At 43.4% G+C, this 22,212-nt stretch overlaps 1 protein-coding gene across 1 annotated transcript in view; it reads left to right on the top strand.

Moving 5' to 3' along the window:
* Positions 1-258: 258 nt before the first annotated feature.
* Positions 259-22,212, top strand: part of CCDC167 (coiled-coil domain containing 167) — a 67,889-nt gene continuing 45,935 nt past the window's right edge. The window contains exon 1 of the mRNA XM_060244878.1: positions 259-344. Coding sequence (XP_060100861.1) covers positions 303-344 — 42 coding nt within the window. The 5' untranslated portion in view covers positions 259-302. The remainder of the gene's footprint in view (positions 345-22,212) is intronic.

The following is a 22,212-nucleotide window of genomic DNA, read 5'->3' as shown; positions in this document are numbered from 1 at the left end:
CATATATCAAGATTTTTAGACAAGAAAAGCGATACTCGTTGATAGCAATAATACCCTATCTTTACACCACCACAAGCAAAACACTTTGACCAGGAAGCCACGCCTCTCCCGAACTCGACCGATCGGCCCCGCTCAAACATGGCGTTCTGGGAGAAATCCACAGACGAACCCTTGACAAAGATGGCCGCGGTCGTTGCTCGAGCCTAACCTTCTCTAAGACACGTAGTCAGTTCGCGCCAGGATGGGAGGATGGGAGGATGGGGGGATGGGGGGGTGGGGCGTGCACAACTTGAAAGAAGAAAATGCCTAAGCAGCGGCAAGAGTCTTTCAGCGTGGCTCAGGAGGTGAGATGTGTGGCGTGTTGCTAAGCAACCACAGTTGGGGGTGCGAAGGAGAAGGTCACAGAGTAGAGAGGCGAAAGCACTGAAAATCAGTGAGTTAGGGTGATGGGGGGGGGGGGTGGGTTTCGGATATGGGGAGGCTCCGCGGCGGCATAGAAATGGAAGCAGATGTATATTGGATGGAGGAGAGCAATGGAAGAGTGTTGGACGGTTTAAAATTCTATTTCGGTAGCGCATTAATGGGCAACATTTTTCCCCAGGGTATAGGTTTTGTGAGTCAAAGCACGTTTTGTCAGAAGGATATGCAATGTATGGAGAAACTTTTTTTAAAATACCTCATTTCTGCCCTATCATTCTCTCCAATGAGGACTCAAAGTGTCTTACATCATTCTTCTGTCCTTCATTTGAACCTCATAACAGGCGTATTGACACCGAGAGCAGATCATTTTTAACATCCCCTATCTAGTCCAGCGCACTGTCTCACACAGTGGCCAATCAGTTGGGCTGAAGGATTAACATCAGGGCTGAGGCCTTCCCCTGATGTTGCCTCCTGGCACTGGTATTAAAAAGTTTACTGCCTCTGAATGTGGAAGTTCCCTTTAGTCATCATGACGTTGTAGCCACTGATCGACTTCATGAGTCTTATTTCCTTTGGCCTATGGCCATCCTCTGGCACTGTTGTCCACCTTTTAATCACTCATTGAGTAAAGAAGTATTTTCTTCTGTCCATTCTCTTATTTGGGAGAACTGGGTTTGATTCCCTACCCCTCCATTTGCAGCTGCTGGAATGGCCTTGGATCAGCCATGGCTTTCACAGAGCTGTCCTTGATCATGCAAACCATGGCTAAGGCAGTTTTACAGCCTTCCTAGTCTCTCTGCTTGCACATTAAAGCTTTCAGACAGATCTCATTTAGGCAAATCCAACAATAGTTTCAGTGTGCATTTGAGATCATTAAGGTTAGAGCAAGAAACCATGATTAGCACTAACCATGATAAAGAGTTATGTTTACTCTTGGCCTATAAAACTACAACTATGCATTAACTCATTTTAAATTAATATACAAAAACTAAAACTTGATCTCTGTAGCATGCACATTTGCAGTGCAATCTTAAGAATCAAACATAAATGATTCCTATGAGAAGGAAAAATGGGAGGAGCCCAAGGTGGCGCCATAAACAGCGTTCTTTTATTATATTGAGAAATATAAAAAGACTCATTTAGGAAAGGAAGGAAGACCTTATAACCAAAGATGAATATATACAACCAGGCCTTGAAGAGAGAAAGTTAGGAAAGCTAAAGTTCAGTATGAACTTAGGCTAGCGAGATATGCTAAAAATGACCGTCAGAAAGAAAGTTACAATTCTGCCTATTGAAGTTGTTAACAGCATCATGAAATGTATCTTATGTATTTTATGTATTTAATTGTTTTAATTGTTTTAAATGGTATTCTTGAACTGTCTTAAACTGACTGTTAGCTGCCCTAAGTCTGCTTGCGGAGAGGGCAGGATATAAAATTAAAGTAATAATAATAAAAACAACCCCAAAAGGTATTATTTTCTTGTGTTCAAAGTACGAAAAAGAGCAAGGATGTGGTAGGAACCTTGCAGGGAAAGGAAAGTGAAATTTAACAGATGGTGAAGAGAGGGCAGAACTGCTCATTTCCTACTTTTCCTCAGTCTTCTCTTGTGAGGGAAAAGGTGCTCAACATGGCAAAAACAACACATGATGAGGGGAAGGGAGTTGCAGCCTAGGATTCCTTCTTTCCAGTGCACAAGGGTAGTATGTAAACACCTAGTTTCTTTAAATGAAACAAAGTCCTTGGGCCCAGATGAACTGTATCCAAGGGTAGTAAAAGAAGTTGTGAATGTAATTTCTGAGCCTCTAATCATTATTTTTGAGAATTCTTTGAGAACAGTGAGGTGTGGGAAGATTGGAGGCAGGCAAGTATCCGCATCTTCAAGAAGGGGGAAAAGGATGATCCAGGTAACTCCCAACCTGTCAGTTTGACGTCCATCCTTGGAAAAGTTTAAGAACAAATTATCAAACAATCAGTCCTTGAGCATTTAGAAAGTGTTGTGTATTGGTTGTTTTGACTGTTGGTTTGTTATGTCTGTTAGTTGACTTTGAAGCATACTTCATTGTCCTCCAGGATCCTCATGCCTACATTTTGATTGGCAGTTCTTTTAGAGGCATTTCTCTTAGGGAGGTGGAAAATGTGATGCAGTGTATTGGCACTAAATTTTTAATAACAATTGAATATTAACATAATATGTTGCAGAATAATAAAAATTGTTTTACAAAAAAAAAAGATGATCTAGGGGTCTTAGTGGACCATACACTGAACACATCAGCAGTGTGGTGTGGTAGCTGAAAAGGCAAATGCAATTTTGTGTTGTATCAACAGAAGTATAGTTTCCAGATTGTCTGAAGTGATGGTATTGCTTTACTCTGCTCTGATTAGACCTCACCTATTGTTTTCAGTTTTGGGCACCGCAATTTAAGAAGGATATAGGCAAGCTGGAATATGTCCAAAGGAGAGCAATGAAGATGATGAGGGGTCTGGAGACCAAGTCCTATGAGGAAAGGTTGAAGGAGCTAGGTATGTTTAGCCTGGAGAGAACATGACAGAGAGATGATATGATCACCATCTTCAAATACTTGAAGGGCTGTCGTAGAGGATGGCGTGGAGTTGTTTTCTGTTGGCCCAGAAGGGTGGACCAGAACCAATGGTTGAAATTAAATCAGAAGAGTTTTTGACTAAACATTAGGAAGAACTTCCTGACAGAGCAGTTCCTCAGTGGAACAGGCTTCCTTAGGAGGTGATGGGCTATCCTTCTTTGAAAGTTTTTAAACAGAGGCTAGATGGCCATCTGACAGCAGTACTGATTCTGTGACCTTAGGCAGATCATGAGAAGGGGGGCATGAAGGGTTGCATCAGTGCTTAGTTCTCGTGGCCCTTTCTTCATGCCCAGGGAAATGCTGTTCACCATTTTGGAGTCAGGCAGCAATTTTTCTCCATGCCAGTTTGGCCAGGGATCCTGGAGTGTTTTTGTTTTGTTTTTTTGCCATCTTCTGAGTGTGAAGCAGGTGCCAATAGGAGTGTGGGGGGCAGGTGTTTTTGAGTTTCCTGCATTGTGCAGCTCATTTGACTAGATGATTCTGGAGGTCCCTTCCAGCGCTATGATTGCAGGGGTTGCTTAGTAGAAAAATAGGTCATGGAGCTCATCCAGGGATTGTTATGCGGCTGCACCTACTATTCAATGGACAAAGTGGGGAGGAGGAGAGGGAACCCTCAGAAAGGTTCAGGAGCTTTGCCCCTGTGATCTCTTGCTGAATCTGAGGCCTGATTCTAAGAATGTTTTCCTGGGAGTAAGTCTCACTGAATAGACCTGAGTAGGATTTTGGGAGACCTGTTTAAAACTGTTTGTGTGGTTTATTAAGAAAATATAATAGAATCAGGGCTGGCCCATTTACTAGGTGTATGCCTGGAACAGCAGCCCTTGGGGCGTGCCAAATGGGCACCCTGCACATGACTTGTGGGGGCGGGGCCAGCACAGCACTGCCCACCCAGCCTTGCTAGAGCACACTGAGTGCAAGCCTGTATGCTCTGCCCCCCCCCCCCCAGGGAAGGATCCCCTTGCATGCCTCTTGGAGACTCCTAGAGGTAGGGCAGTGGGGCTTTACCCCTGCTTTTGTGCCCCAGGGGTGCAAAAGCAGGGGAAGGATTTCCCCCCTCCTGCGTACCTCTTGAAAACTCCAAGAAGTGTGGGCAATGGGGCTTTCTCCCTGCTTTTGCAGGGTTGCCAGGTCCAATTCAAGAAATATCTGGGGGCTTTGGGGTGTGGAGCCAGGATCAAGGTTGTGACAAGCATAATTGAGCTCCAAATGGAGTTCTGACCATCACATTTAAAAGGACCATGCTCCTTCGAAATGCCTTTCCTTTATTGGTTGATCCAGGAGGGCAGTTGTGTTGTTCTGAAGCAGTTGAACAAAGCAGGAGTCAAGAGGCACCTTTAAGACCAAGTTTTATTGAGAACATAAGCTTTCATGTGCTCTCTAAGCACACTTCATCAGACTAGAGGATCAGGTATTGTTGGCTGAAATACATGCAGTGTTGTTAAAGAGTGCAAACTGGCTGTGGTCACATGATAAAACAGTGTGGCTTGGCGATTTGGTCTGGATAGCCATAAAAGGTAATAAAGTTCCCTGCCAATTTGTGTTTTTGCAAATCACAGAAGGACCTGCATTTCCTAGTTGTAGGCTACCTAATTTACTTATCAGCATCAATCTTTACATTATAAACATCATTCTAGTCTGCCATTAGAAAACAAGAGTACATAAAATGAAAATGGGTTAGGTATATGTAATGAGATGAATAGCCAATATTCCTTATTTGAGTATGTCAATATAAAACATTATTCTGATACACTATTATAAAAGAGAAATACATTGGAATACTGTGAATGTATAGCTATACTCACTGAGAATGGGTTTAGCATATGTAATGAGATAAAAAAGCAATATCCATGTTCGGTCCTGGGGAGGTGTTTGTTCCAAGTTTCATAATAATTTGTAATTCAGCAATTTCTTTCTCCATTCTGTTCTTGAAGTTCCTTTGCAGTAAAACAGCTACCTCTCATTTCCTTTATTGGATATAATGAAGGATAGGGGCACCTTCTTTTGGGGCTCATAGAATTGGACCCCCAAGTCCAATCTTTTTGAAACTTGGCGGGTGTTTTAAGGAGAGGCGCCAGATGCTATGCTGAAAATTTGGTTCCTTTACCTCAAAAACCAGCCCCCCCCGAGCCCCAGATACCCACAGATCAATTCTCCATTATACCTATGGAAATCGTGAATCAGCTGACATTTTCCTCCCCCTCCCACACTTTCTGATGACCCTGAGGGGGAAAGGGCCTCCAAAACAGGGGATCCCCTGCCCCCACCTGGGGATTGGCAACCCTATGCTCTTGAAACCTGGGGTGCAAAAGCAGGGGAAGGATCCCCTCCCCCCCCCCCGCGTGTTTCCAAACTTCCAGTTTTACTAAGGTCATCCAGAGACTCAAAGTACTGAGAAGGAAAGCTTCATAAATAAATCCAAGTTAGCTCACACAAGCTCGAACTGCAATTAAGTTGTTGTGAATAAAGCTAAGCGTAAGTATTAAGGTAAAATTGAGTGTGAATGGGAGAGCCTCAGAATTGCACTACTGCTACGGTTAACTCCATACCTGAAGTGGGTGTTAAAAGCAAGGGAAGGATCCCCCCCCTCTCCGCTGTGTGCCTCTTGGAGACTCCAAAGGTGGGGTGGTGGGACTTTCCCCCTGCTTTTGCATGCACAAAAACTCCAAGGGGTGCAGGTGGTGGGCTGTGGGCCCACAGGATAGAATGTAGGGAAGGGGCCGTCACTGCAGGGGGCAGGGGGGATGCCAGAAGTTAGCCTTGCCTAGGGTGCCAGATAGTCCATAGCTGGCCCTGAATAGAATTGGAAGTAATTGCCTAGTGTAGTACACCATCTAAAAGAAAGAGCATTTCAGACGTTTAAAATCCAACTTTTCTTTTAAAAGTTCATTAGCCTATCCTATGTATGATGTTCCAATAATACAAAGATATTTACTAACAACAATACTGCTTTGTTATGAAGCTGTGCACCCAATAATTATAGAACCTCAGAATAAACTAGCAGGAGGAATTTAGGTTTGAATATTTCCTCTCTCTTTTTGAAACTTCCTGCACTTGAGAAACTAGTACAGCAGGAAGAGGCTAGACTAAAATGTCACTTTGCTTCTGTAGGGACTTTTTTACACGGGGAACATCCAATCTCTATTCAGATGCTTGCTGTCCTGTCCAGTTAAGATCTACAGCACTAGTTATTTATGCATGCTTGAGTTACCTTTCAGGAAGGCTGTGATAAAGCACAGATCCCAAAAAAGATCCCATGAATTCAAGATAATCCATTCCATTCCCCCACTAATCTGATAAAGAATTTTAGGATGCTCAACTGCTCCTCCTCCTCCATAGTGTGCAAGCAGCTAGGGCAGCTTCCCCAAAGCAACTGAGATAACTGTCTGAGGAACTGGGGCCAACAGAGGCAGCCAGTGCCCAAGTTGCCACTTAGCCTGTCCAACTGGTGTGAGGAACTGTTGCAGTCACTTGGTACTTCCTCACTGCATGCACAACTCCCTTTGCCCAGCAGCCTGGAAGAGCCAACGTTGCCAGCTGCAACTAGTTCCGCCTACACTCCTGAGTCAACCCACGTCTTCCCTGCCGTCCTTCTCAGTTGCTAGCGCCTTCCTTTCATTGCATTGTTCCCTGCCTTCATGTGCTGTTCTGCTGTGTACTTTTCTGGTAGGGTACGACAATGCACCCCCTCATTTCCTGCACCCAGGGTGGACTACAGTCCTGGCCTTAGTACACCACTGCCTCGCAACACTTTGAGGTAGGTTAGGTAGTGTGTCTGGCTAGGGAAAGTGTAAAAGACTGGGGAAGGCAATGGCAAACCACCCCATAAAAAGTCTGCCATAAAAATGTTGTGAAAGCAACGTCGCCCCAGAGTCGGAAACAACTGGTGCTTGCACAGGGGACCTTTCCTTTCCTTTCCTGGCTAGCCCAAGATCACTCAGCAAGCTTTCATAGAAGAGTGGTGGTTCAAACCTGGTTCTGCCAGATTCTCTTCCAACACTAAACACTACCATGCTAGACTGCCCTTGAGAATGGTCTGGAAGCTCCAGCTGATCCAGAACGCAGCAGCATGAGTCCTGAGGGGAATGCCATGGACAGCACATATACAACCTGTGTTGTGCCAGCTACACCGGCTTCCAGTGGAGTACCAAGTCAAGTTCAAGGTTTTGGTGTGGACCTTTAAGGCCTTAAGCAGTCAGGGACCAATGTATCTCTGGAACTGTCTCCTCCAGTATGTACTTGGGAAAGCATTGCGCTCCCTAGACAGCAATTTACTGGTGACCCCTGGCCTCAAAGATGTCTGGTTGTCCTCAATCAGAGCCAAGGCCTTTTTGGTCCTGGCTCCAACTTGGTGGAACTCTGTTAAATACTATCAGGGCCCAGCAGGATCTTATGCAATTCCACAGGGATTCCACAGGGATTGTAAGGCAGAGATGTTTTGCCAGGCTTTTGGTTGAAGGAGCTGGGCGCACATGTTGTGTTCTCGTCAGTGCTTCCTGTTGAAGGCCGTGGCTTAGGACGAGAAAGAATACTTCAAGTAAATGACTGGCTATGTTGATGGTATCATCAGGAAAGATTCGGATTTCTGGACCATGGCTTACGCTTTCGAGATGGTGGTCTTCTATCGGGAGATGGTTTACACCTTACAGCAGTAGGAAAAAGGGTGTTTGGTAACAGCCTTGCTAACCTAATAAGGAGGGCTTTAAACTAAATTGTATGGGGGAGCGAGACAATAATTCAAAGCCTCGTATGATGCCAGAAACTGGGGATAAGAACTTTAAAGATTTGCAGAGAGTGATGCATACGCTAGGTAATGTTAACTTGCAGGTTTGTACAGAAACTAAACCCTCGGGATGCATAAAACATGGATTCCGATGTCTCTTCACTAATGCACAGAGTATGGGAAACAAACAGGAGGAACTGGAAGTCCTAATACAGGAAGGAGACTATGACATAATTGGCTTTACTGAAACTTGGTGGGATGAAACTCACAACTGGAATATTAGGATTCAGGGGTACAACTTATTTAAAAGGGACAGGCAAATGAGAAAGGGCGGAGGCATAGCAGTATATGTGAAGGAGGTATATACTTGTGAGGAAATATGTGAATCTGAACATGACAGCACAGTTGAGAGTCTCTGGGTAAAAATAAAAGGAGTAAGAAAAAGCAGTGATATTATTGTGGGGGTCTGCTATAGACCACCAAGCCAGGCAGAGGACTTGAATGAAATACTCCAACAACAGATTGCAAAGTTTTCCAAGAGAAGGGATACAGTGATCATTGGAGATTTCAATTACCCGGACATGTTGGCAGTCCAACTCTGCTAAAAATGAAAAGTCAAATAGATTCCTGACTTGTCTTGCTGACAACTTCCTTTTCCAGAATGTGAAGAAGGAAACAAGGGGATCTGCTATCTTGGATTTGATTCTCACCAACAAGGAAGAATTGATTGAAGAAGTGGAAATAGTGGGCACCCTGGGCAGTAGTGACCATATGATTTTGGAATTTACAGTCTTAGGGAAGGGAAAAGCGATACGTAGTCAGACTTATAGGTTGGACTTCAGAAAGGCAAACTTGTTTAAACTTAGAACTATTCTGGGTAAAATCCCATGGTCAGAAATACTTAGGAGGAAGGGGGTTCAGGAGGGGTGGGAGTTTCTTAAAAGCAAAATACTGAAAGCGCAATCACAGACGATTGCTATGAGAAATAAAAATGGGAAAAGCCTAAAGAAGCCAAAGTGGCTCCATAAACAGCTCTCTAAAGACTTGAGAAATAAAAAAAGACTCCTTTAGGAATTGGAAGGAGGGCCTTACAACCAAGGATGAATATAAACAAATCACCAGTGCTTGTAAAGAAAAAGTTAGAAAAGCTAAAGCTCAGTATGAGCTTAGACTGGCCAAAGATGCTAAAAACAACAAAAAGGGTTCTTTTCTAATGTTCAGAGTAAGAACAAGAGCAAGGACATGGTAGGCCCATTGCAAGGGCAAGAAAGTGAAATTGTAACAGGTAATGAAGAGAGGGCGGAACTTCTCAATTTTTTCTCAGTCTTCTCTTCTGAGGGAAACGGTGCTCAACATGGCAAAAACAGAACATATAAGGAGGATATGAAGTTCCAACCTAGGAACAGCATAGGGGTAGTACATAAACACCTAGTTTCTTTAAATGAAACTAAGTCCTCAGGGCCAGATGAATTGCATCCAAGGGTTCTAAAACAGCTTGCGGATGTAATCTCTGAGCCTCTGGCTATTATTTTTGAGAATTCTTGGAAAACAGAAGAGGTGCCAGAAGATTGGAGGCAGGCGAATGTTGTTCCCATCTTCAAGAAGCGGAAAAAAGAGGATCCGGGTAACTACCGACCCATCAGCTTGACATCTATACCTTGAAAAGTCTTAGAACAAATCATCAGTCAGTCAGTCCTGGAACATTTAGAAAGAATGTATGTGATTACTAAGAGCCAGCATGGGTTTCTCAAGAACAAGTCATGTCAGACTAACCTGATCTCTTTTTTTGAGAAAGTGACTACCTTGCTGGATCAGGGGAATGCTGTAGACATTGTTTATCTTGATTTCAGTAAGGCTTTTGATAAGGTCCCACATACTATCCTTGTTGACAAGTTGGTAAAATGTGGTTTGGATCCTGTTACCATTAGGTGGATCTGTAACTGGTTGATAGATCGCACCCAAAGAGTGCTTGTGAATGGTTCCTCATTCTGCATTCTGCAAAGTTCTGTATTTAGGTAGGAAAAATCCAAGGCATGGTTATAGGATGGGGGAGACTTGTCTTAGCAGTAGTATGTGCGAAAAGGATCTAGGGGTCTTAGTGGACCATACACTGAACATGAGTCAACAGTGTGATGCGGTGGCTGAAAAGGCAAATGCAATTTTGGGCTGTATCAACAGAAGTATAGTGTCCAGATCACGTGATGTTATGGTATAGCTTTACTCTGCTCTGGAAAGACCTCACCTGGAGTATTGTGTTCAGTTTTGGGCACCACATTTTAAGAAGGATATAGATAAGCTGGAATGGGTCCAAAGGAGGGTGACAAAGATGGTGAGGGGTCCGTAGACCAAGTCCTATGAGGAAAGGTTGAAGGAGCTGGGGATGTTTAGCCTGCAGAGGAGGCGGCTGAGAGGTGATATGCTCACCATCTTTAAGTATTTGAAGGGCTGTCATCTAGAGGATGGTGTGGAATTGTTTTCTGTGGCCCTTAAAGGTAGGACTAGAACCAATGGGTTGAAATTAAATCAAAGGAGTTTCTGGCTCAACATTAGGAAGAACAGCAGCCAAGAAGGTCAGAGCGCCTGCTCCGGCTGCAACGCCACTGAGGATGTTCTCCGCAGCTGAGAACGAAACGTCTGGAAGGAAAACTTTCTCCAGTAGAACACGGCACTTGAGCCCGAAAGATTCTACAAACCCTAACTTCCTGACTGTTAATTCCTCAGTGGAACAGGCTTCCTCAGAATGTGGTGGGCTCTCCTTCCTTGGAGGTTTTTAAACAGAGGCTAGATGGCCATCTGACAGCAATGAAGATTCTGTGAATTTAGGAGGTGTTTGTGAGTTTTTTGCATTGTGCAGGGGGTTGGACTAGATGACCCTGGAGGTCCCTTCCAACTCTATGCTTCTATGACCAACAGTTTCCACTCTGGCTGGCACACTCTCTTCTTCTCCAGGCTGCTCTGTTCCTTCTCCTACCACCACCACCTACAAAGTGGCTGCATTCTGGAATAGAAAACTGAAAGAAATTTCACCATCTGACTTTTTTTAGAAGTCTGTATTAGCATTGTTCTGCATTTTATTTTATGGTTGATGTTTTTACAAAATGATGTACATCACCCAGATGATCCATAAATTTAAATAAGAGCCAATTTGTTGTAGTGGTTAAGTGTGCAGACACTAATCTGAGAGAACCAGGTTTGATTCTGCACTCCTCTACATGCAGCTGCTGAGTGACCTTGCTACTGTCACTCCACTGTATCCAGCTTGCTCTTTTCCTGGGAGGCTACTGTGGTGGTTGTGGGTTTTGCTCTCTTTCTTTGTGGTCAGCTTGCTCCCCTCCTTGTAGCTGCCCAGGTGCTGGGATGAGAGTGCAGAGGCTGTAGAGAGGGATGGAGGTTGTTGAAGAAGATGGGCCCTGTACTTCCATTTCTGGCATGAGGCATGCAACTCATGGAGACTTGCAATTTGTCCATCCTTCGTCTATGCAGTGTTGACTGTTCATAGTGGGAGCCACCCATCACCTGCAAGTCTCACCAGACAATGGCCTTGCCCACATGTCAGAAACATTGGGTGGGTGCTGCATTGGGGAGTGGCTCCCAAACCATTGAGTATCACTGGAACAACAGCTTTGAGAACTATCCCTCTTGGAGGTATATACTGAAACTAATGACAAGAATGCTTATTAGATGGGGCATCTAAAGAAATACTGAGCTGATGTGGTGCAGTGGTTAGAGAGGAATCTATGGCCTTTCAGAGAACTCCCACAACTCCCAGTGGGCATTCTTGTCATTTGTTTTCATAGATCCCCTGCCTGGATCCAGATTCAGGTAAGAACTCCCCTCCCAGACCCCAGGTTACAAAAATACCAGAGGGAGACTGCCCTCACTCTAATCTTGGTAGGTGCCACCAGTCCTTTCTGTCAATCCCAAGGAGTGAAAGGACAAGTCCTGGTCTTTCAGGGAATTAACAAGAAAAGTCAGCACTTCGGGGTAGGGCTGCAGACTGAGTTTTCAAATGCAAATTGGTTATCTGGTAGGTGATCAAAAGTCAAGGCTTCTGGAAAAAGGCTTGGAGGTCAATGGAAGCAAAACCCACAATACAACATATTATTATTTTTATTAAGGTGCAAAAAATAGATAAAAGACACAACTGTGAAGGAACAAAAGAAAAACTCTTATGTTTATCCAGCATAGTTAATACAATAAAACAAAGTTCCAAGTTATTACCATATATAAATCCAAAGGCTGAAAGGTTCAGCAGCAAACTGGCTAGCCCACATGAATAAGCAAGTCGAGATGGATGCCAGGAACACAGTAACTGTATGGTACAGCAGTCACCATCAAGCTGAGTAAAAAGCTACTGAATGATGTAAGCTAATTTTTATGGTAAGTGTCTCAAATTGGGTTTGTGATAAGGGTCTCAAATTGACTTCAGGCCTGTTAAGCCAATCAGAACCCTGAGAGGTAATGTAACTCTCTGAGTATTATTGGTCATGTGATGTATGGGGTGACTTGACTGAAAAGAAGAAACAAAACTTACTGCAGATCAGCTTCCTGTTTTTCCCACAGGTGAAAAGCCCATAGCTCAATTGCTTGGTATGCATTAATTGATAGTCAATGCTAGGCTAATACTCCCTTCTTCACGCAGCCGCATGTTATCTACTAGTAAGGTCAAACTGACTCTGGTCTCTAAGTGTCTCTGGGAATGTATCTGTTGGCTACAATAGCAGCCTGAACCAAAGATTGGGCAAAAGCTTCAGGAACCATTTTCTTTACACCTGCCAGGACCAAGATCTTGCTAAAATTGCATTTTTTGTTTATTTGTTGTATGTTACTTTGGAAGCCATTTTAGGATGAAAAACTGGAGTTAGGCAGGAGTTGAACAGGGCAGTCCTAAAGAGTTATATCCTTGCACTCAGAATGGTATGACCCTTTTTAGGGTTGCACAGTAAAGAAGCATGTTATGATGACTATAAAAATGCATCTACTTACAATTACAATATGAATGTATGAGGGCACATCGTATTGCACGGCCTGGGACCAACATACCTGGGACCGTCTCCTCCCATATACGCCCTGGGGATCGCTTCGTTCAACCTCCCAGCCTCCCTGGCCCAAGAGATGCCCATCTTGCCTCTACCACGTGGAATCAGCTCCCTATGGAGATCCGGGCCCTACCTGGCTTGCTGGCCTTTCATAGGGTCTGTAAAATGGAGCTGTTCCGCCTGGTTTTTGGATGAGGCACCGGGCATCTATTTTAGACCAGCTAGCCTCCCCCCTACTGCCCTACTGGATGTGGTGCTGTATAGTGATACCATTCTGTGCTATAACACCTTGCTGTCATATCATTTTGCTGAATCATTTTGTTGCACTTTACTGAATGTTGAAATTGGTTTCATTATGATTTTATTGTGATCTTATCTCTATTTGATGTACTCCACTCTGAGCCCCCAAAGGGGGGAATGGACGGAATATAAATAAATAATAATAATAATTAGTGCTTTATGATTTGTTGGTTTATTAAAACAGTTATATCCTGCCTTTTCTCATAGTTCAAAGGTGGCTTACAAATATGGAACCGTGAGAGTTAGTTATTCTTCAGTTAAAGGGCACTTGATGCCAGGTAGTCAGATCCTTGTGTGTGGATGTCAAGACTTATGGCAACCCCAGCAAGGGGCTTTCAAGACAAGTGAGAATCAGAGGTACTTTGCTCTTGCCCTCCTCTGCAGAGACTTTCTTGACCTGCAGTTAAATGGCATGGTTTTACTTACGTGAAGAAAGACTGGCTAGTTTAGGGGATTAGGAATAGTATGAAAGCTATAACTGCAGATCAAGAAAGGCTGAACTGGCAGTACCACAGTCCCTCATTGCACACAGTCTAGAAAGTAATAACGAAAAGCAAAATGCCACTTGCTAAGGATGTTTGGCACATTTGATGCTGTGTAGAAGCTTGCTAGCAGAGCATGAAGGGAAATATCAACATCTGCTATCTGTCTCCAGCCTCTGGTAGAGTTACATATGTTGCTTCTGACCTATGACAACCCTATGAAAAAATGATCTCCAAAACATAATTTACAACCTAGCTCAACTCTTGCAAACTGAACAGATGTGGCTTCCTTTGTTGAGTCAATCCATCTCAAGTTTGGTCTTCCTCTTTTCTTAGTGCCTTCAGCTTTTCCTGGTTGTATTATCATTTCCAATGAGTCTTGCCTTCTCATGTTGTGACCAAAGTATGACAGTCTCAGTTTAGTCAGTTTAGCCTCTACGGATAATTTGCTTGTTTGTTTTATTTCTACCTCACCCTCCTTGCGAGTGGGCTCAGGGTGGGTCATAACATACAAATACTGACACAGATCAGTTAACCTTAAAACTCTAAAAACAACCATTCCAAATTCCCTCTTAAACAAGATGGCATTCCAAAAAATTGTGGTGTCATGGGCCTGTTTCCATCATACTGTGTATGGAACCTGTTTGGTATGTGTTCTCAGAGTGGTAAATTTGCTGCCATAGAGATCAAGGGCAGGTTGAGCAGAAGGGGCCAGATTGGTTGGACATCCACCACATCAGCCAAAGGCCTGGCAAAATAGCTCTGTTTTACAGGCCCTGCAGAACTGTAATAGATCCCGCAGGGCCCTGATCTCTGTTGGGAGTTTATTCCATCAGGTTGGGGCCAGGGCCAAAAATGCCCCGGCCCTGATGGAGGCAAGATGGACATCTGTCGGACCAGGGATTACCAGTAGATGTTGATCTTCTGAGCGCAAGGCTTGATTTGATCTACAACACACTGAGTTGTCTTTTTGGTGGTCCAACACTTTTCCAATTAATAAATTTTCTTCCTTTCAGTTTTTTTCAGTGTCCAGCTTACACATCCATTCATAACATACAAGAAGCCATGTTGGATCAGGCCAATGGCCCATCCAGTCCAACACTCTGTGTCACACAGTGACCAAAAAAAGGGAGGTTCACAAGTGGGGCTAGAAGCCCTTCCACTTTGCCCCCCCCCCCCCAGCACCAAGAATACAGAGCACCACTGCTCCAGACAGTTCCAATAATATGCTGTGGCTAATAGCCACTGATGAACCTCTGCTCTATATTTTTATCCAAACCCCTCTTGAAGCTGGGTATGCTTGTAGCCACCGCCACGTCCTGTGGCAGTGAATTCCATACGTTAATCACCCTTTGGGTGAAGTACTTCCTTTTATTCGTTCTAACCCTACTGCTCAGCAATTTCATTGAATGCCCACAAGTTTTTGTATTGTGAGAAAGGGAGAAAAGTACTTCTTTCTCTACTTTCTCCATCCCATGCATAATCTTGTAAACCTCTATCATGTCACCCCTCAGTTGATGTTTCTCCAAGTTAAAGAGCCCCAAGTGTTTTAACCTTTCTTCATAGGGAAAGTGTTCCAAACCTTTAATCATTCTAGTTGCCCTTTTCTGCACTTTTTCCAATGCTATAATACCCTTTTTGAGAAAGATACATAATTGTGAAAGATATCATAGTATGAATTACCTTGATCTCCAGTGATAGTTCTTACACTGGAGGTATGCTGCCCCTGAATATGGAAGTTTCCTTTAACTTGTGGCAAAAAACTGGGTATTATCTGCTGTGTGTTAAAAACAACTTCATTTTGTCTTCTGGATTTGTCACCAACTTTAGGACTGTGTTCTTGTACACAGATAGTTGGTTGTATGTCCCACTTACTTCTGCTTGAATGTTCATAGGACCAGACTGAAAAGTTTAGCCATCCTTGTTTTATCTGTTTACAGCTTTCCTGTGCAGGCTGTGTCCTGAACATCTTTGGCTATGAGCACTAAAGAGGAAACATATTTTTTATAGAAGAAGGGACTGTGTGGCAAAGACTGTGGTCTTATTAATTGTAGGGCCTCTGATTCTGTGACAGGTTATATATTTCTATTGTCCCATTGTGGAACATTTGCTCTGCTTCCCACTTACCGGAACTAGCTTGCCAAATTATTTGTGCAGCAATGTGTGCAGTTTCTTGTGGCAACCTTGTGTGATGGCCAGTGGGAGAAGAGTAGTGTTTAGGAGGAAGCTTGTTTCTTTCCTTGGAACCATTAGTGTCTTTAAAGAAAGATTATTTCTTACTTGGGGAGTGGTGTTATCACACGCTGGCAGGGATATCTAGTATAATGATTTCTTAGCTATCTAATTAGAGTTGGCCCATCATGAGGGAGGGTAACCTCTCTATATTAGCTGAATATAACTGTTCCATATTTGTAATCCATGTGGCCCTCAGAGTTTTCTAAGTCTATGTATTCCTACTGTCAGGCCTCAGATTCAGTGGGAGCTCACAGGAGCACAACTCCTGAACCTTTCTGAGAGTTCCACCTCCTCCTTCTGAGAGTTCCACCTCCTTGTCCATTGAATAGTATATGCAGCTGCATAACAATCCCTGGATGAGCTCCACCACCTGTTTTTCTACAAAACAACCCCTGCCTACTGTACATTTTGGCCCCTGGGTTTTGATTTCACCCATGTTCTCTGGGTCATAAGATTAAAATGCTGCATATGTCTGTGTCAATGATGGAGGAAAACCAAGCATATTCCTAGGGGCCAGCATTTGTTTTTAGGAGCCAGAGTTAATATGAAAATCAGTACTTGGGTGATGAATTGCTTGGGGCCTTTCCAGTGTCCATATGTACTACTGTTGTTTCTCCACATTGCTGGGCTTTTTTAGTACTTTTGCTTCACTCTCTAAGATATAGAGGCTGGATGAAAGAAAGATTTTTGGAGTGTGTTGGTTCTCCATTTCCCATTTTGAATATTTACCTACCGCAGAATCATTCACAAATATTTCCTACCCCCTTGTGTCATAGAGTTTTCTGGCGTCTGCAGTTATTTTGATCTTATTAAAATTCTCCAGGCTTGGAGGCAGTGATGTGTTGATTTAATCAAAAATATCAGCTAGTCTGAACAGTGCAACAAAATGTTCACAAGTGGAAAATCCTGGAATAGAGGATCTCAAGCTCCACTAACCATAAGTGCTGCAGCCTTTTCAACAGCAGCTTTAGCACTGGATAGCAAACACTTTCTGTCTTTGACTGGAGGGAGACCTGCTTGGGGTAATGCTGTGAATGGAATGGTTTCCTTCCTTTTCTGCAGTATTTTACACAAGCCTTGACTGAAAAGTCTAGATTAGCTAACCTGATAGAGTGGAATAGTTCATATAAACAAGCAGTTTTATTTAAAACATCTTATGTTACAAGTGGAATCTATTTTAATGGAGGGCTCTTAAGGTGTAGTGTCTACTCCAAAAGCTGGAAAAAATCTCAAATAACCAAATCGCTATGAATTATAAGGCAGTAAGCCATTAGCAAGATTTATCGCGATAATAATCAAATGTGCGTGGAGTACATAGACAGAACTTGAATATCATTACAGCTCTATCCTACTCGATCAATCTGCGACTGGTCTAATTTTTAATCCATTACTCTAGTGGCCACAGAAAACAGGAGAGCTGAAATAGGAAGGGTTATAACTTTCATTGCACCATTTTCTTTTTTGTGTGCTGTAGATCACAGAAGCTTTTTAGATATATAAGGGTCTTTGTGTAAAAGAACGCCATAGCATCTAATTTTTTTTTGCTATAGGTGAGTTGTTAATGCAAATACTGCAGACAGGTACTAACTAAATGGCTAAGTGATTTGTAGTTCAAACATGTAATATGCTGATCCATAGGAAGTATCAGGTTATTGCGTGTAGTTGAATGTTAGCTGCCATTCCAGATTTTATTCTCCACAATTTAAGCACACCAACAGCAGTCGGTTCATAGCAAAACTTTCAATGCTATTCACAGCAACAATTATAACATAATAGCATCTGCTCTGTAGAAGCACAACAGCACTTTATTTTGTTACAACAACTACCTCCAATTATCTCTGAGCTGCTAGTTTTAATGATTGAATTTTTAAACTGCTAATTGATGAATTGTTTTAGTTAACTAATTTATAGAGAAATTTATTGAGATGGCAGTCAAAGCCACAAAGAAGACTTCCTTTGCGGTCAAGATTGCGTCTGCAAATTCGTGCCCGGCGCAATTGTTTAGGACGATTTGGAATCTTACAACACTGCCGCAAGGCAGGCCAAATGCTAAGGAATTAGAGATAGGCTTTGAGGCTTTTGTGAAATTTTTTGCAGACAAGGTCACGTCGCTCCGCCACGACCTTCCCGCCACATTGGATACAGTATGTGAACTCGAGGCCTCGTGCCTGTCTTCTGGTTCAATCCTGGATCGCTTCAACACACTCAGCTTGGAGGAAGTTGACAGAATCCTCTCTACTGTACGCCCAACAACTTGTGATCTGGACCCGTGCCCCTCCTGGCTAATTAAAGCGTGCCAGAGGGAGCTTAGGTGTCCTATAGGGGACATTGTAAATAGATCACTCTCGGAGGGTGTTTTTCCAGTGCTTGTTATAGAGGCTGTGGTCCGCCCCCTCCTGAAAAAGGTTACATCAGATCCGACTGAATTGGCACATTACCGGCCAATCTCAAATTTCCCTTTTGGGGCAAAATTATTGAGAGTGTAATGGCATTACAATTGCAGAGTTTTCTGGATGATGCTTCCATCCTAGATCCCCACCAGTCCAGCTTCCGCCCAGGTCATGGGACGGAGACAGTGCTGGTCACCCTGGTGGATGATCTCCAGCGGCATCTGGATCGAGGTGGTTCAGCAGTGCTGTTGTTGTTAGACCTATCGGCTGCGTTCGATATGGTCGACCATCAGTTACTGACCTGCCGCCTCGCCGATGCAGGGATTCAGGGACTGACCTTGCAATGGCTTTCCTCTTTCCTTGATGGTCGGGGACAGAGGGTGACGATTGGGAGAGAGCTGTCCCAGAGGCACCCACTTAACTGTGGTGTGCCTCAGGGGGCGGTCCTCTCCCCGATGTTGTTCAACATCTACATGTGCCCCCTTGACCATATTACCCGGAGGTATGGGCTAGGTTGCCACCAGTATGCTGATGACACCCAGTTCTATCTACTGATGGACGGCCAATCTGGCAATGTCCCAGAAAATCTGGACCTGGCGCTGCAAGCTGTGGCAGGTTAGCTCAGGCTGAGTAGGTTGAAGTTGAATCCAGCAAAGACAGAGGTCCTTTGCCTGAGCTGTGGTGGCCTGAGAAGGGAAATCCCCCTACCAGTTTTTGATGGTGCGCCATTGGAAACGGCACGCAAGGTCAAGAGCCTGGGTGCTAGTGGAGCCTTCCTTAATGGAGGCCCAGATAGCAGCCACTGCTAAATCCGCCTTTTTTCATCTTAGGCGCGCGAGGCAGTTGACTCCCTTCCTGGAGCGTGATGACCTGGCAACAGTGATCCATGCAACGGTCACCTCGAGGTTAGACTACTATAATGCCCTCTACATAGGCCTGCCCCTGTGCCGAACCCGGAAATTGCAACTAGTGCAGAATGTGGCAGCCAGACTGTTATTGGGACTCCCTAAGTGGGAGCACATACAGCCCAGGCTACGGGAACTGCACTGGCTGCCAATTGTGTACCGGATTCGTTACAAGGTACTGGTTATTACCTTTAAAGCCCTATATGGCCGAGGACCTGCCTACCTTAGGGACTGTCTCTCCCCATATGTTCCCCAGAGGGTACTGAGAACTGGCTTACAAAATCTACTGACAATCCCTGGGCCGAAGGAGGCCAAACTGAAAGTTACGAGAGAAAGGGCCTTCTCGATTACAGCTCCCCACTGGTGGAACCAATTACCAGAAGAGGTACAGGCCTTGAGGAGCCTTAACCAGTTCCACCGGGCCTGCAAGACCACCCTCTTCCAGCTGGCTTTTTCTTAATGTGGAATTATTTTACCGTGGTCATGTAAAACTGTGTCATGATGAGTAACGTCAAGATTGTAGCACCGAATTTGTTGGTTTTAAATGTGTTAGTTTCAATTGATGGTTTTAATGTAATAGTATATTTTAATTGAGAAATATAATTGTTATGTAAGTAGTGTATTTTATTGTTGTATTATTGTAATGTCTGCATTTTATGCCATGTAAGCCGCCCTGAGCCAGCTTCGGCGGGGAGGGTGGAATATAAATTAAAAATTATTATTATTAATTATTATTATATAAACAGCAGAAAAATCCATAAATTGTATAAAATCAGAGGCAGGAACACAGAAATAAGCAGCATAACATTCCTATTCATCCCATTTCACCTGATTTAAGGATATATATATGGGAGGAAAGGCAGCATTGCATAACTTGATTTTTCAGATTTTGGAAGCTAAGCAGAGTCAGTGCTTGGATGTGAGACCACCAAGGAAGACTGCAGAGGAGGGCAAATGGCAAACTACCTCTGCTTCTCACTTGTCTTGAAAGCCCCTTGCTGAGGTTATTTATTTATTATTTTCAATTTATAGCCTGTCCTTTCCCAAATGGGCTCTGGACAGGTAACAGCAGTCAATAATACAAGATTAAAATCAAATACATATAATAAAACAATATACAATCTAAAAGCAATATTACAATCTAAGAACAAACTTCAATTCTGCAGTTGGTGATATCAGTTGCCTAGTTGCCATATGCAAGGCCATAGGTCTTGACATCCACACACAAAGATCTGACTACCTGGCATCGCGTGCTTGGCAGAAAGTTCTACTTGACCCAGAAAGGAAGAGGGGGTAGTCAGAACCGGAGGGGGGGAGAATTGCTCAGTGTTGTGGCAACCATTAAAAAGGGCCAGTGAATAATATAGCATTGTCTATTAATCCCATTTGTTTTTTCTTCATTTCCCTCTTGAGAGTTCTTCCGGCACCTCTTTTTTCAGAAGAAGAAGAAAAAAAGCTCTCATAACCTCCAAGGATTACCAGGGGTGTGACACAGAGGCAGGCAATGGCAAACCACCTCTAAAACATCTCTTTCCTTAAAAAACAAATCCAGCTTTCCATCTAGTGGTGGATAACATTAAAAGAACTAGAACTTCTGGCTGTCAGAAAATCTTAGGATCTCCTGGCTATACCATACACACTGTCATATGATAATTAATGAATTATCTGATTTCAGAGAAGCAGGGTTTCCCTTTTGTCACAAAGCTTCAACTCATGGTCTTTACTCAAATGGGCAGTGTGTGATTGCACATACACAGGTCTGGATTCAGTGCTGATACTTAAGAGTTATCCTTTTTATAACTGCATATGATGCTGTGCAGAAGCCATGATCCAGGCAAAATAAAGATGCTTTGGAGAGGGGGTGAAAATTACTGTGCTCCTAAAACTGTTCCCAACAGGAATAAGAAATGGGAAGTGACAGAATCATGAACAAGTACTTCAAAATTAATTTCTATAGCCAAGCAGGATTTTTAGGATGCAGCTCATGGGCCATGTAGCACTGTGACCAAAAATACATTATTGTATTAAAATTCACTAACAGGACGAGCACCTGTGGTAGTTTTCTGCTCTAGTTAGCTCTGACTAGTGTTCTACTGAAGATAAGCGCTCATTTCTGAGCAGATTGTTCCAATAAGGAGAGACAGACTGAAAGCAAAAGAGCCTTATACCCAAAGCAGGAAGTCTTGGTTTGTGTCATAGCAAACTCCTGTAATTGTGGGCATGTCTGCATTGGAGGCGTTTGTGGATTCCTGGCATATGTGACACACATTCTTACTTCCCCTGCCTGAACTCTACCAAAGTATCTACTTAGTTTAATCCACACTGATAGCATATGGAAGTTTGGGAATTAATACAATAGTGATGCAGATTGTACTGGACTGGAAGGGTCCAATTTCCCTGTAGTAAAAGTGTTTGGACAGAAATGCTGTAAATCTTTTATGCTATGACTCTTGCCTCCTGTTTTATAGTTCAAGATGACATATTGAAAAAAATCATATTTTATATACCGTTTCCACAGTAATTGTTATTTCAGTGTTTTCACATTCCTCCAGCTTTTGTTCTCATTTGTCCTCAGTACTGTCAGTCATCTTAAGAAGGTGATGATTGGGGGAGATGGCACTCTGCTTCCTGGCCCTGTGGTTGTACAATGGACTTAAATTTTCCTTCCTAAACCATCACATTCTTGACAGATGTTTACTTTCAAAGTGTCAAGCAACAGAAATAGTACAAACCCCCAAGACAACTTGTTCTTTCAGAAGACTGTTTCTTTATGTCCATTTTTAAAAGGGACTAGGCAGCTTTAAATCTAGGCTGCTGCAAAAAGAACAACAGAATAACTCTGTCAGTACTGTGACCAGTCTCTCAACTACTCCTTGGAACTTTGCAGGTGGCCCTTTTATTCTGCCACAGCTCTCCTCACAAAGGCAGAAGCAAAAGCTATTTCTGTGAGGCAGAAGGGACAAGTGTGGTTGAATACGAAAGAATTTCTCACTGGGAAAAAACAAAGAGTGGATGAAGTCATCTCTGCATTTAGTGAGACCTCCAGTGTGGAGATGCAAACAAAACATTCTGGCAAGTAAACTGCTAGCAAAAGGTTGGCTTTGGGGTTGTTGCTGTGAC

This window comes from Heteronotia binoei, chromosome 1, assembly GCF_032191835.1.
Source record: "Heteronotia binoei isolate CCM8104 ecotype False Entrance Well chromosome 1, APGP_CSIRO_Hbin_v1, whole genome shotgun sequence".
NCBI lineage: Eukaryota > Metazoa > Chordata > Lepidosauria > Squamata > Gekkonidae > Heteronotia > Heteronotia binoei.
The sequence above is the reverse complement of the archived record's forward strand: the minus strand, read 5'-3'. Positions and strand labels throughout refer to the sequence as shown.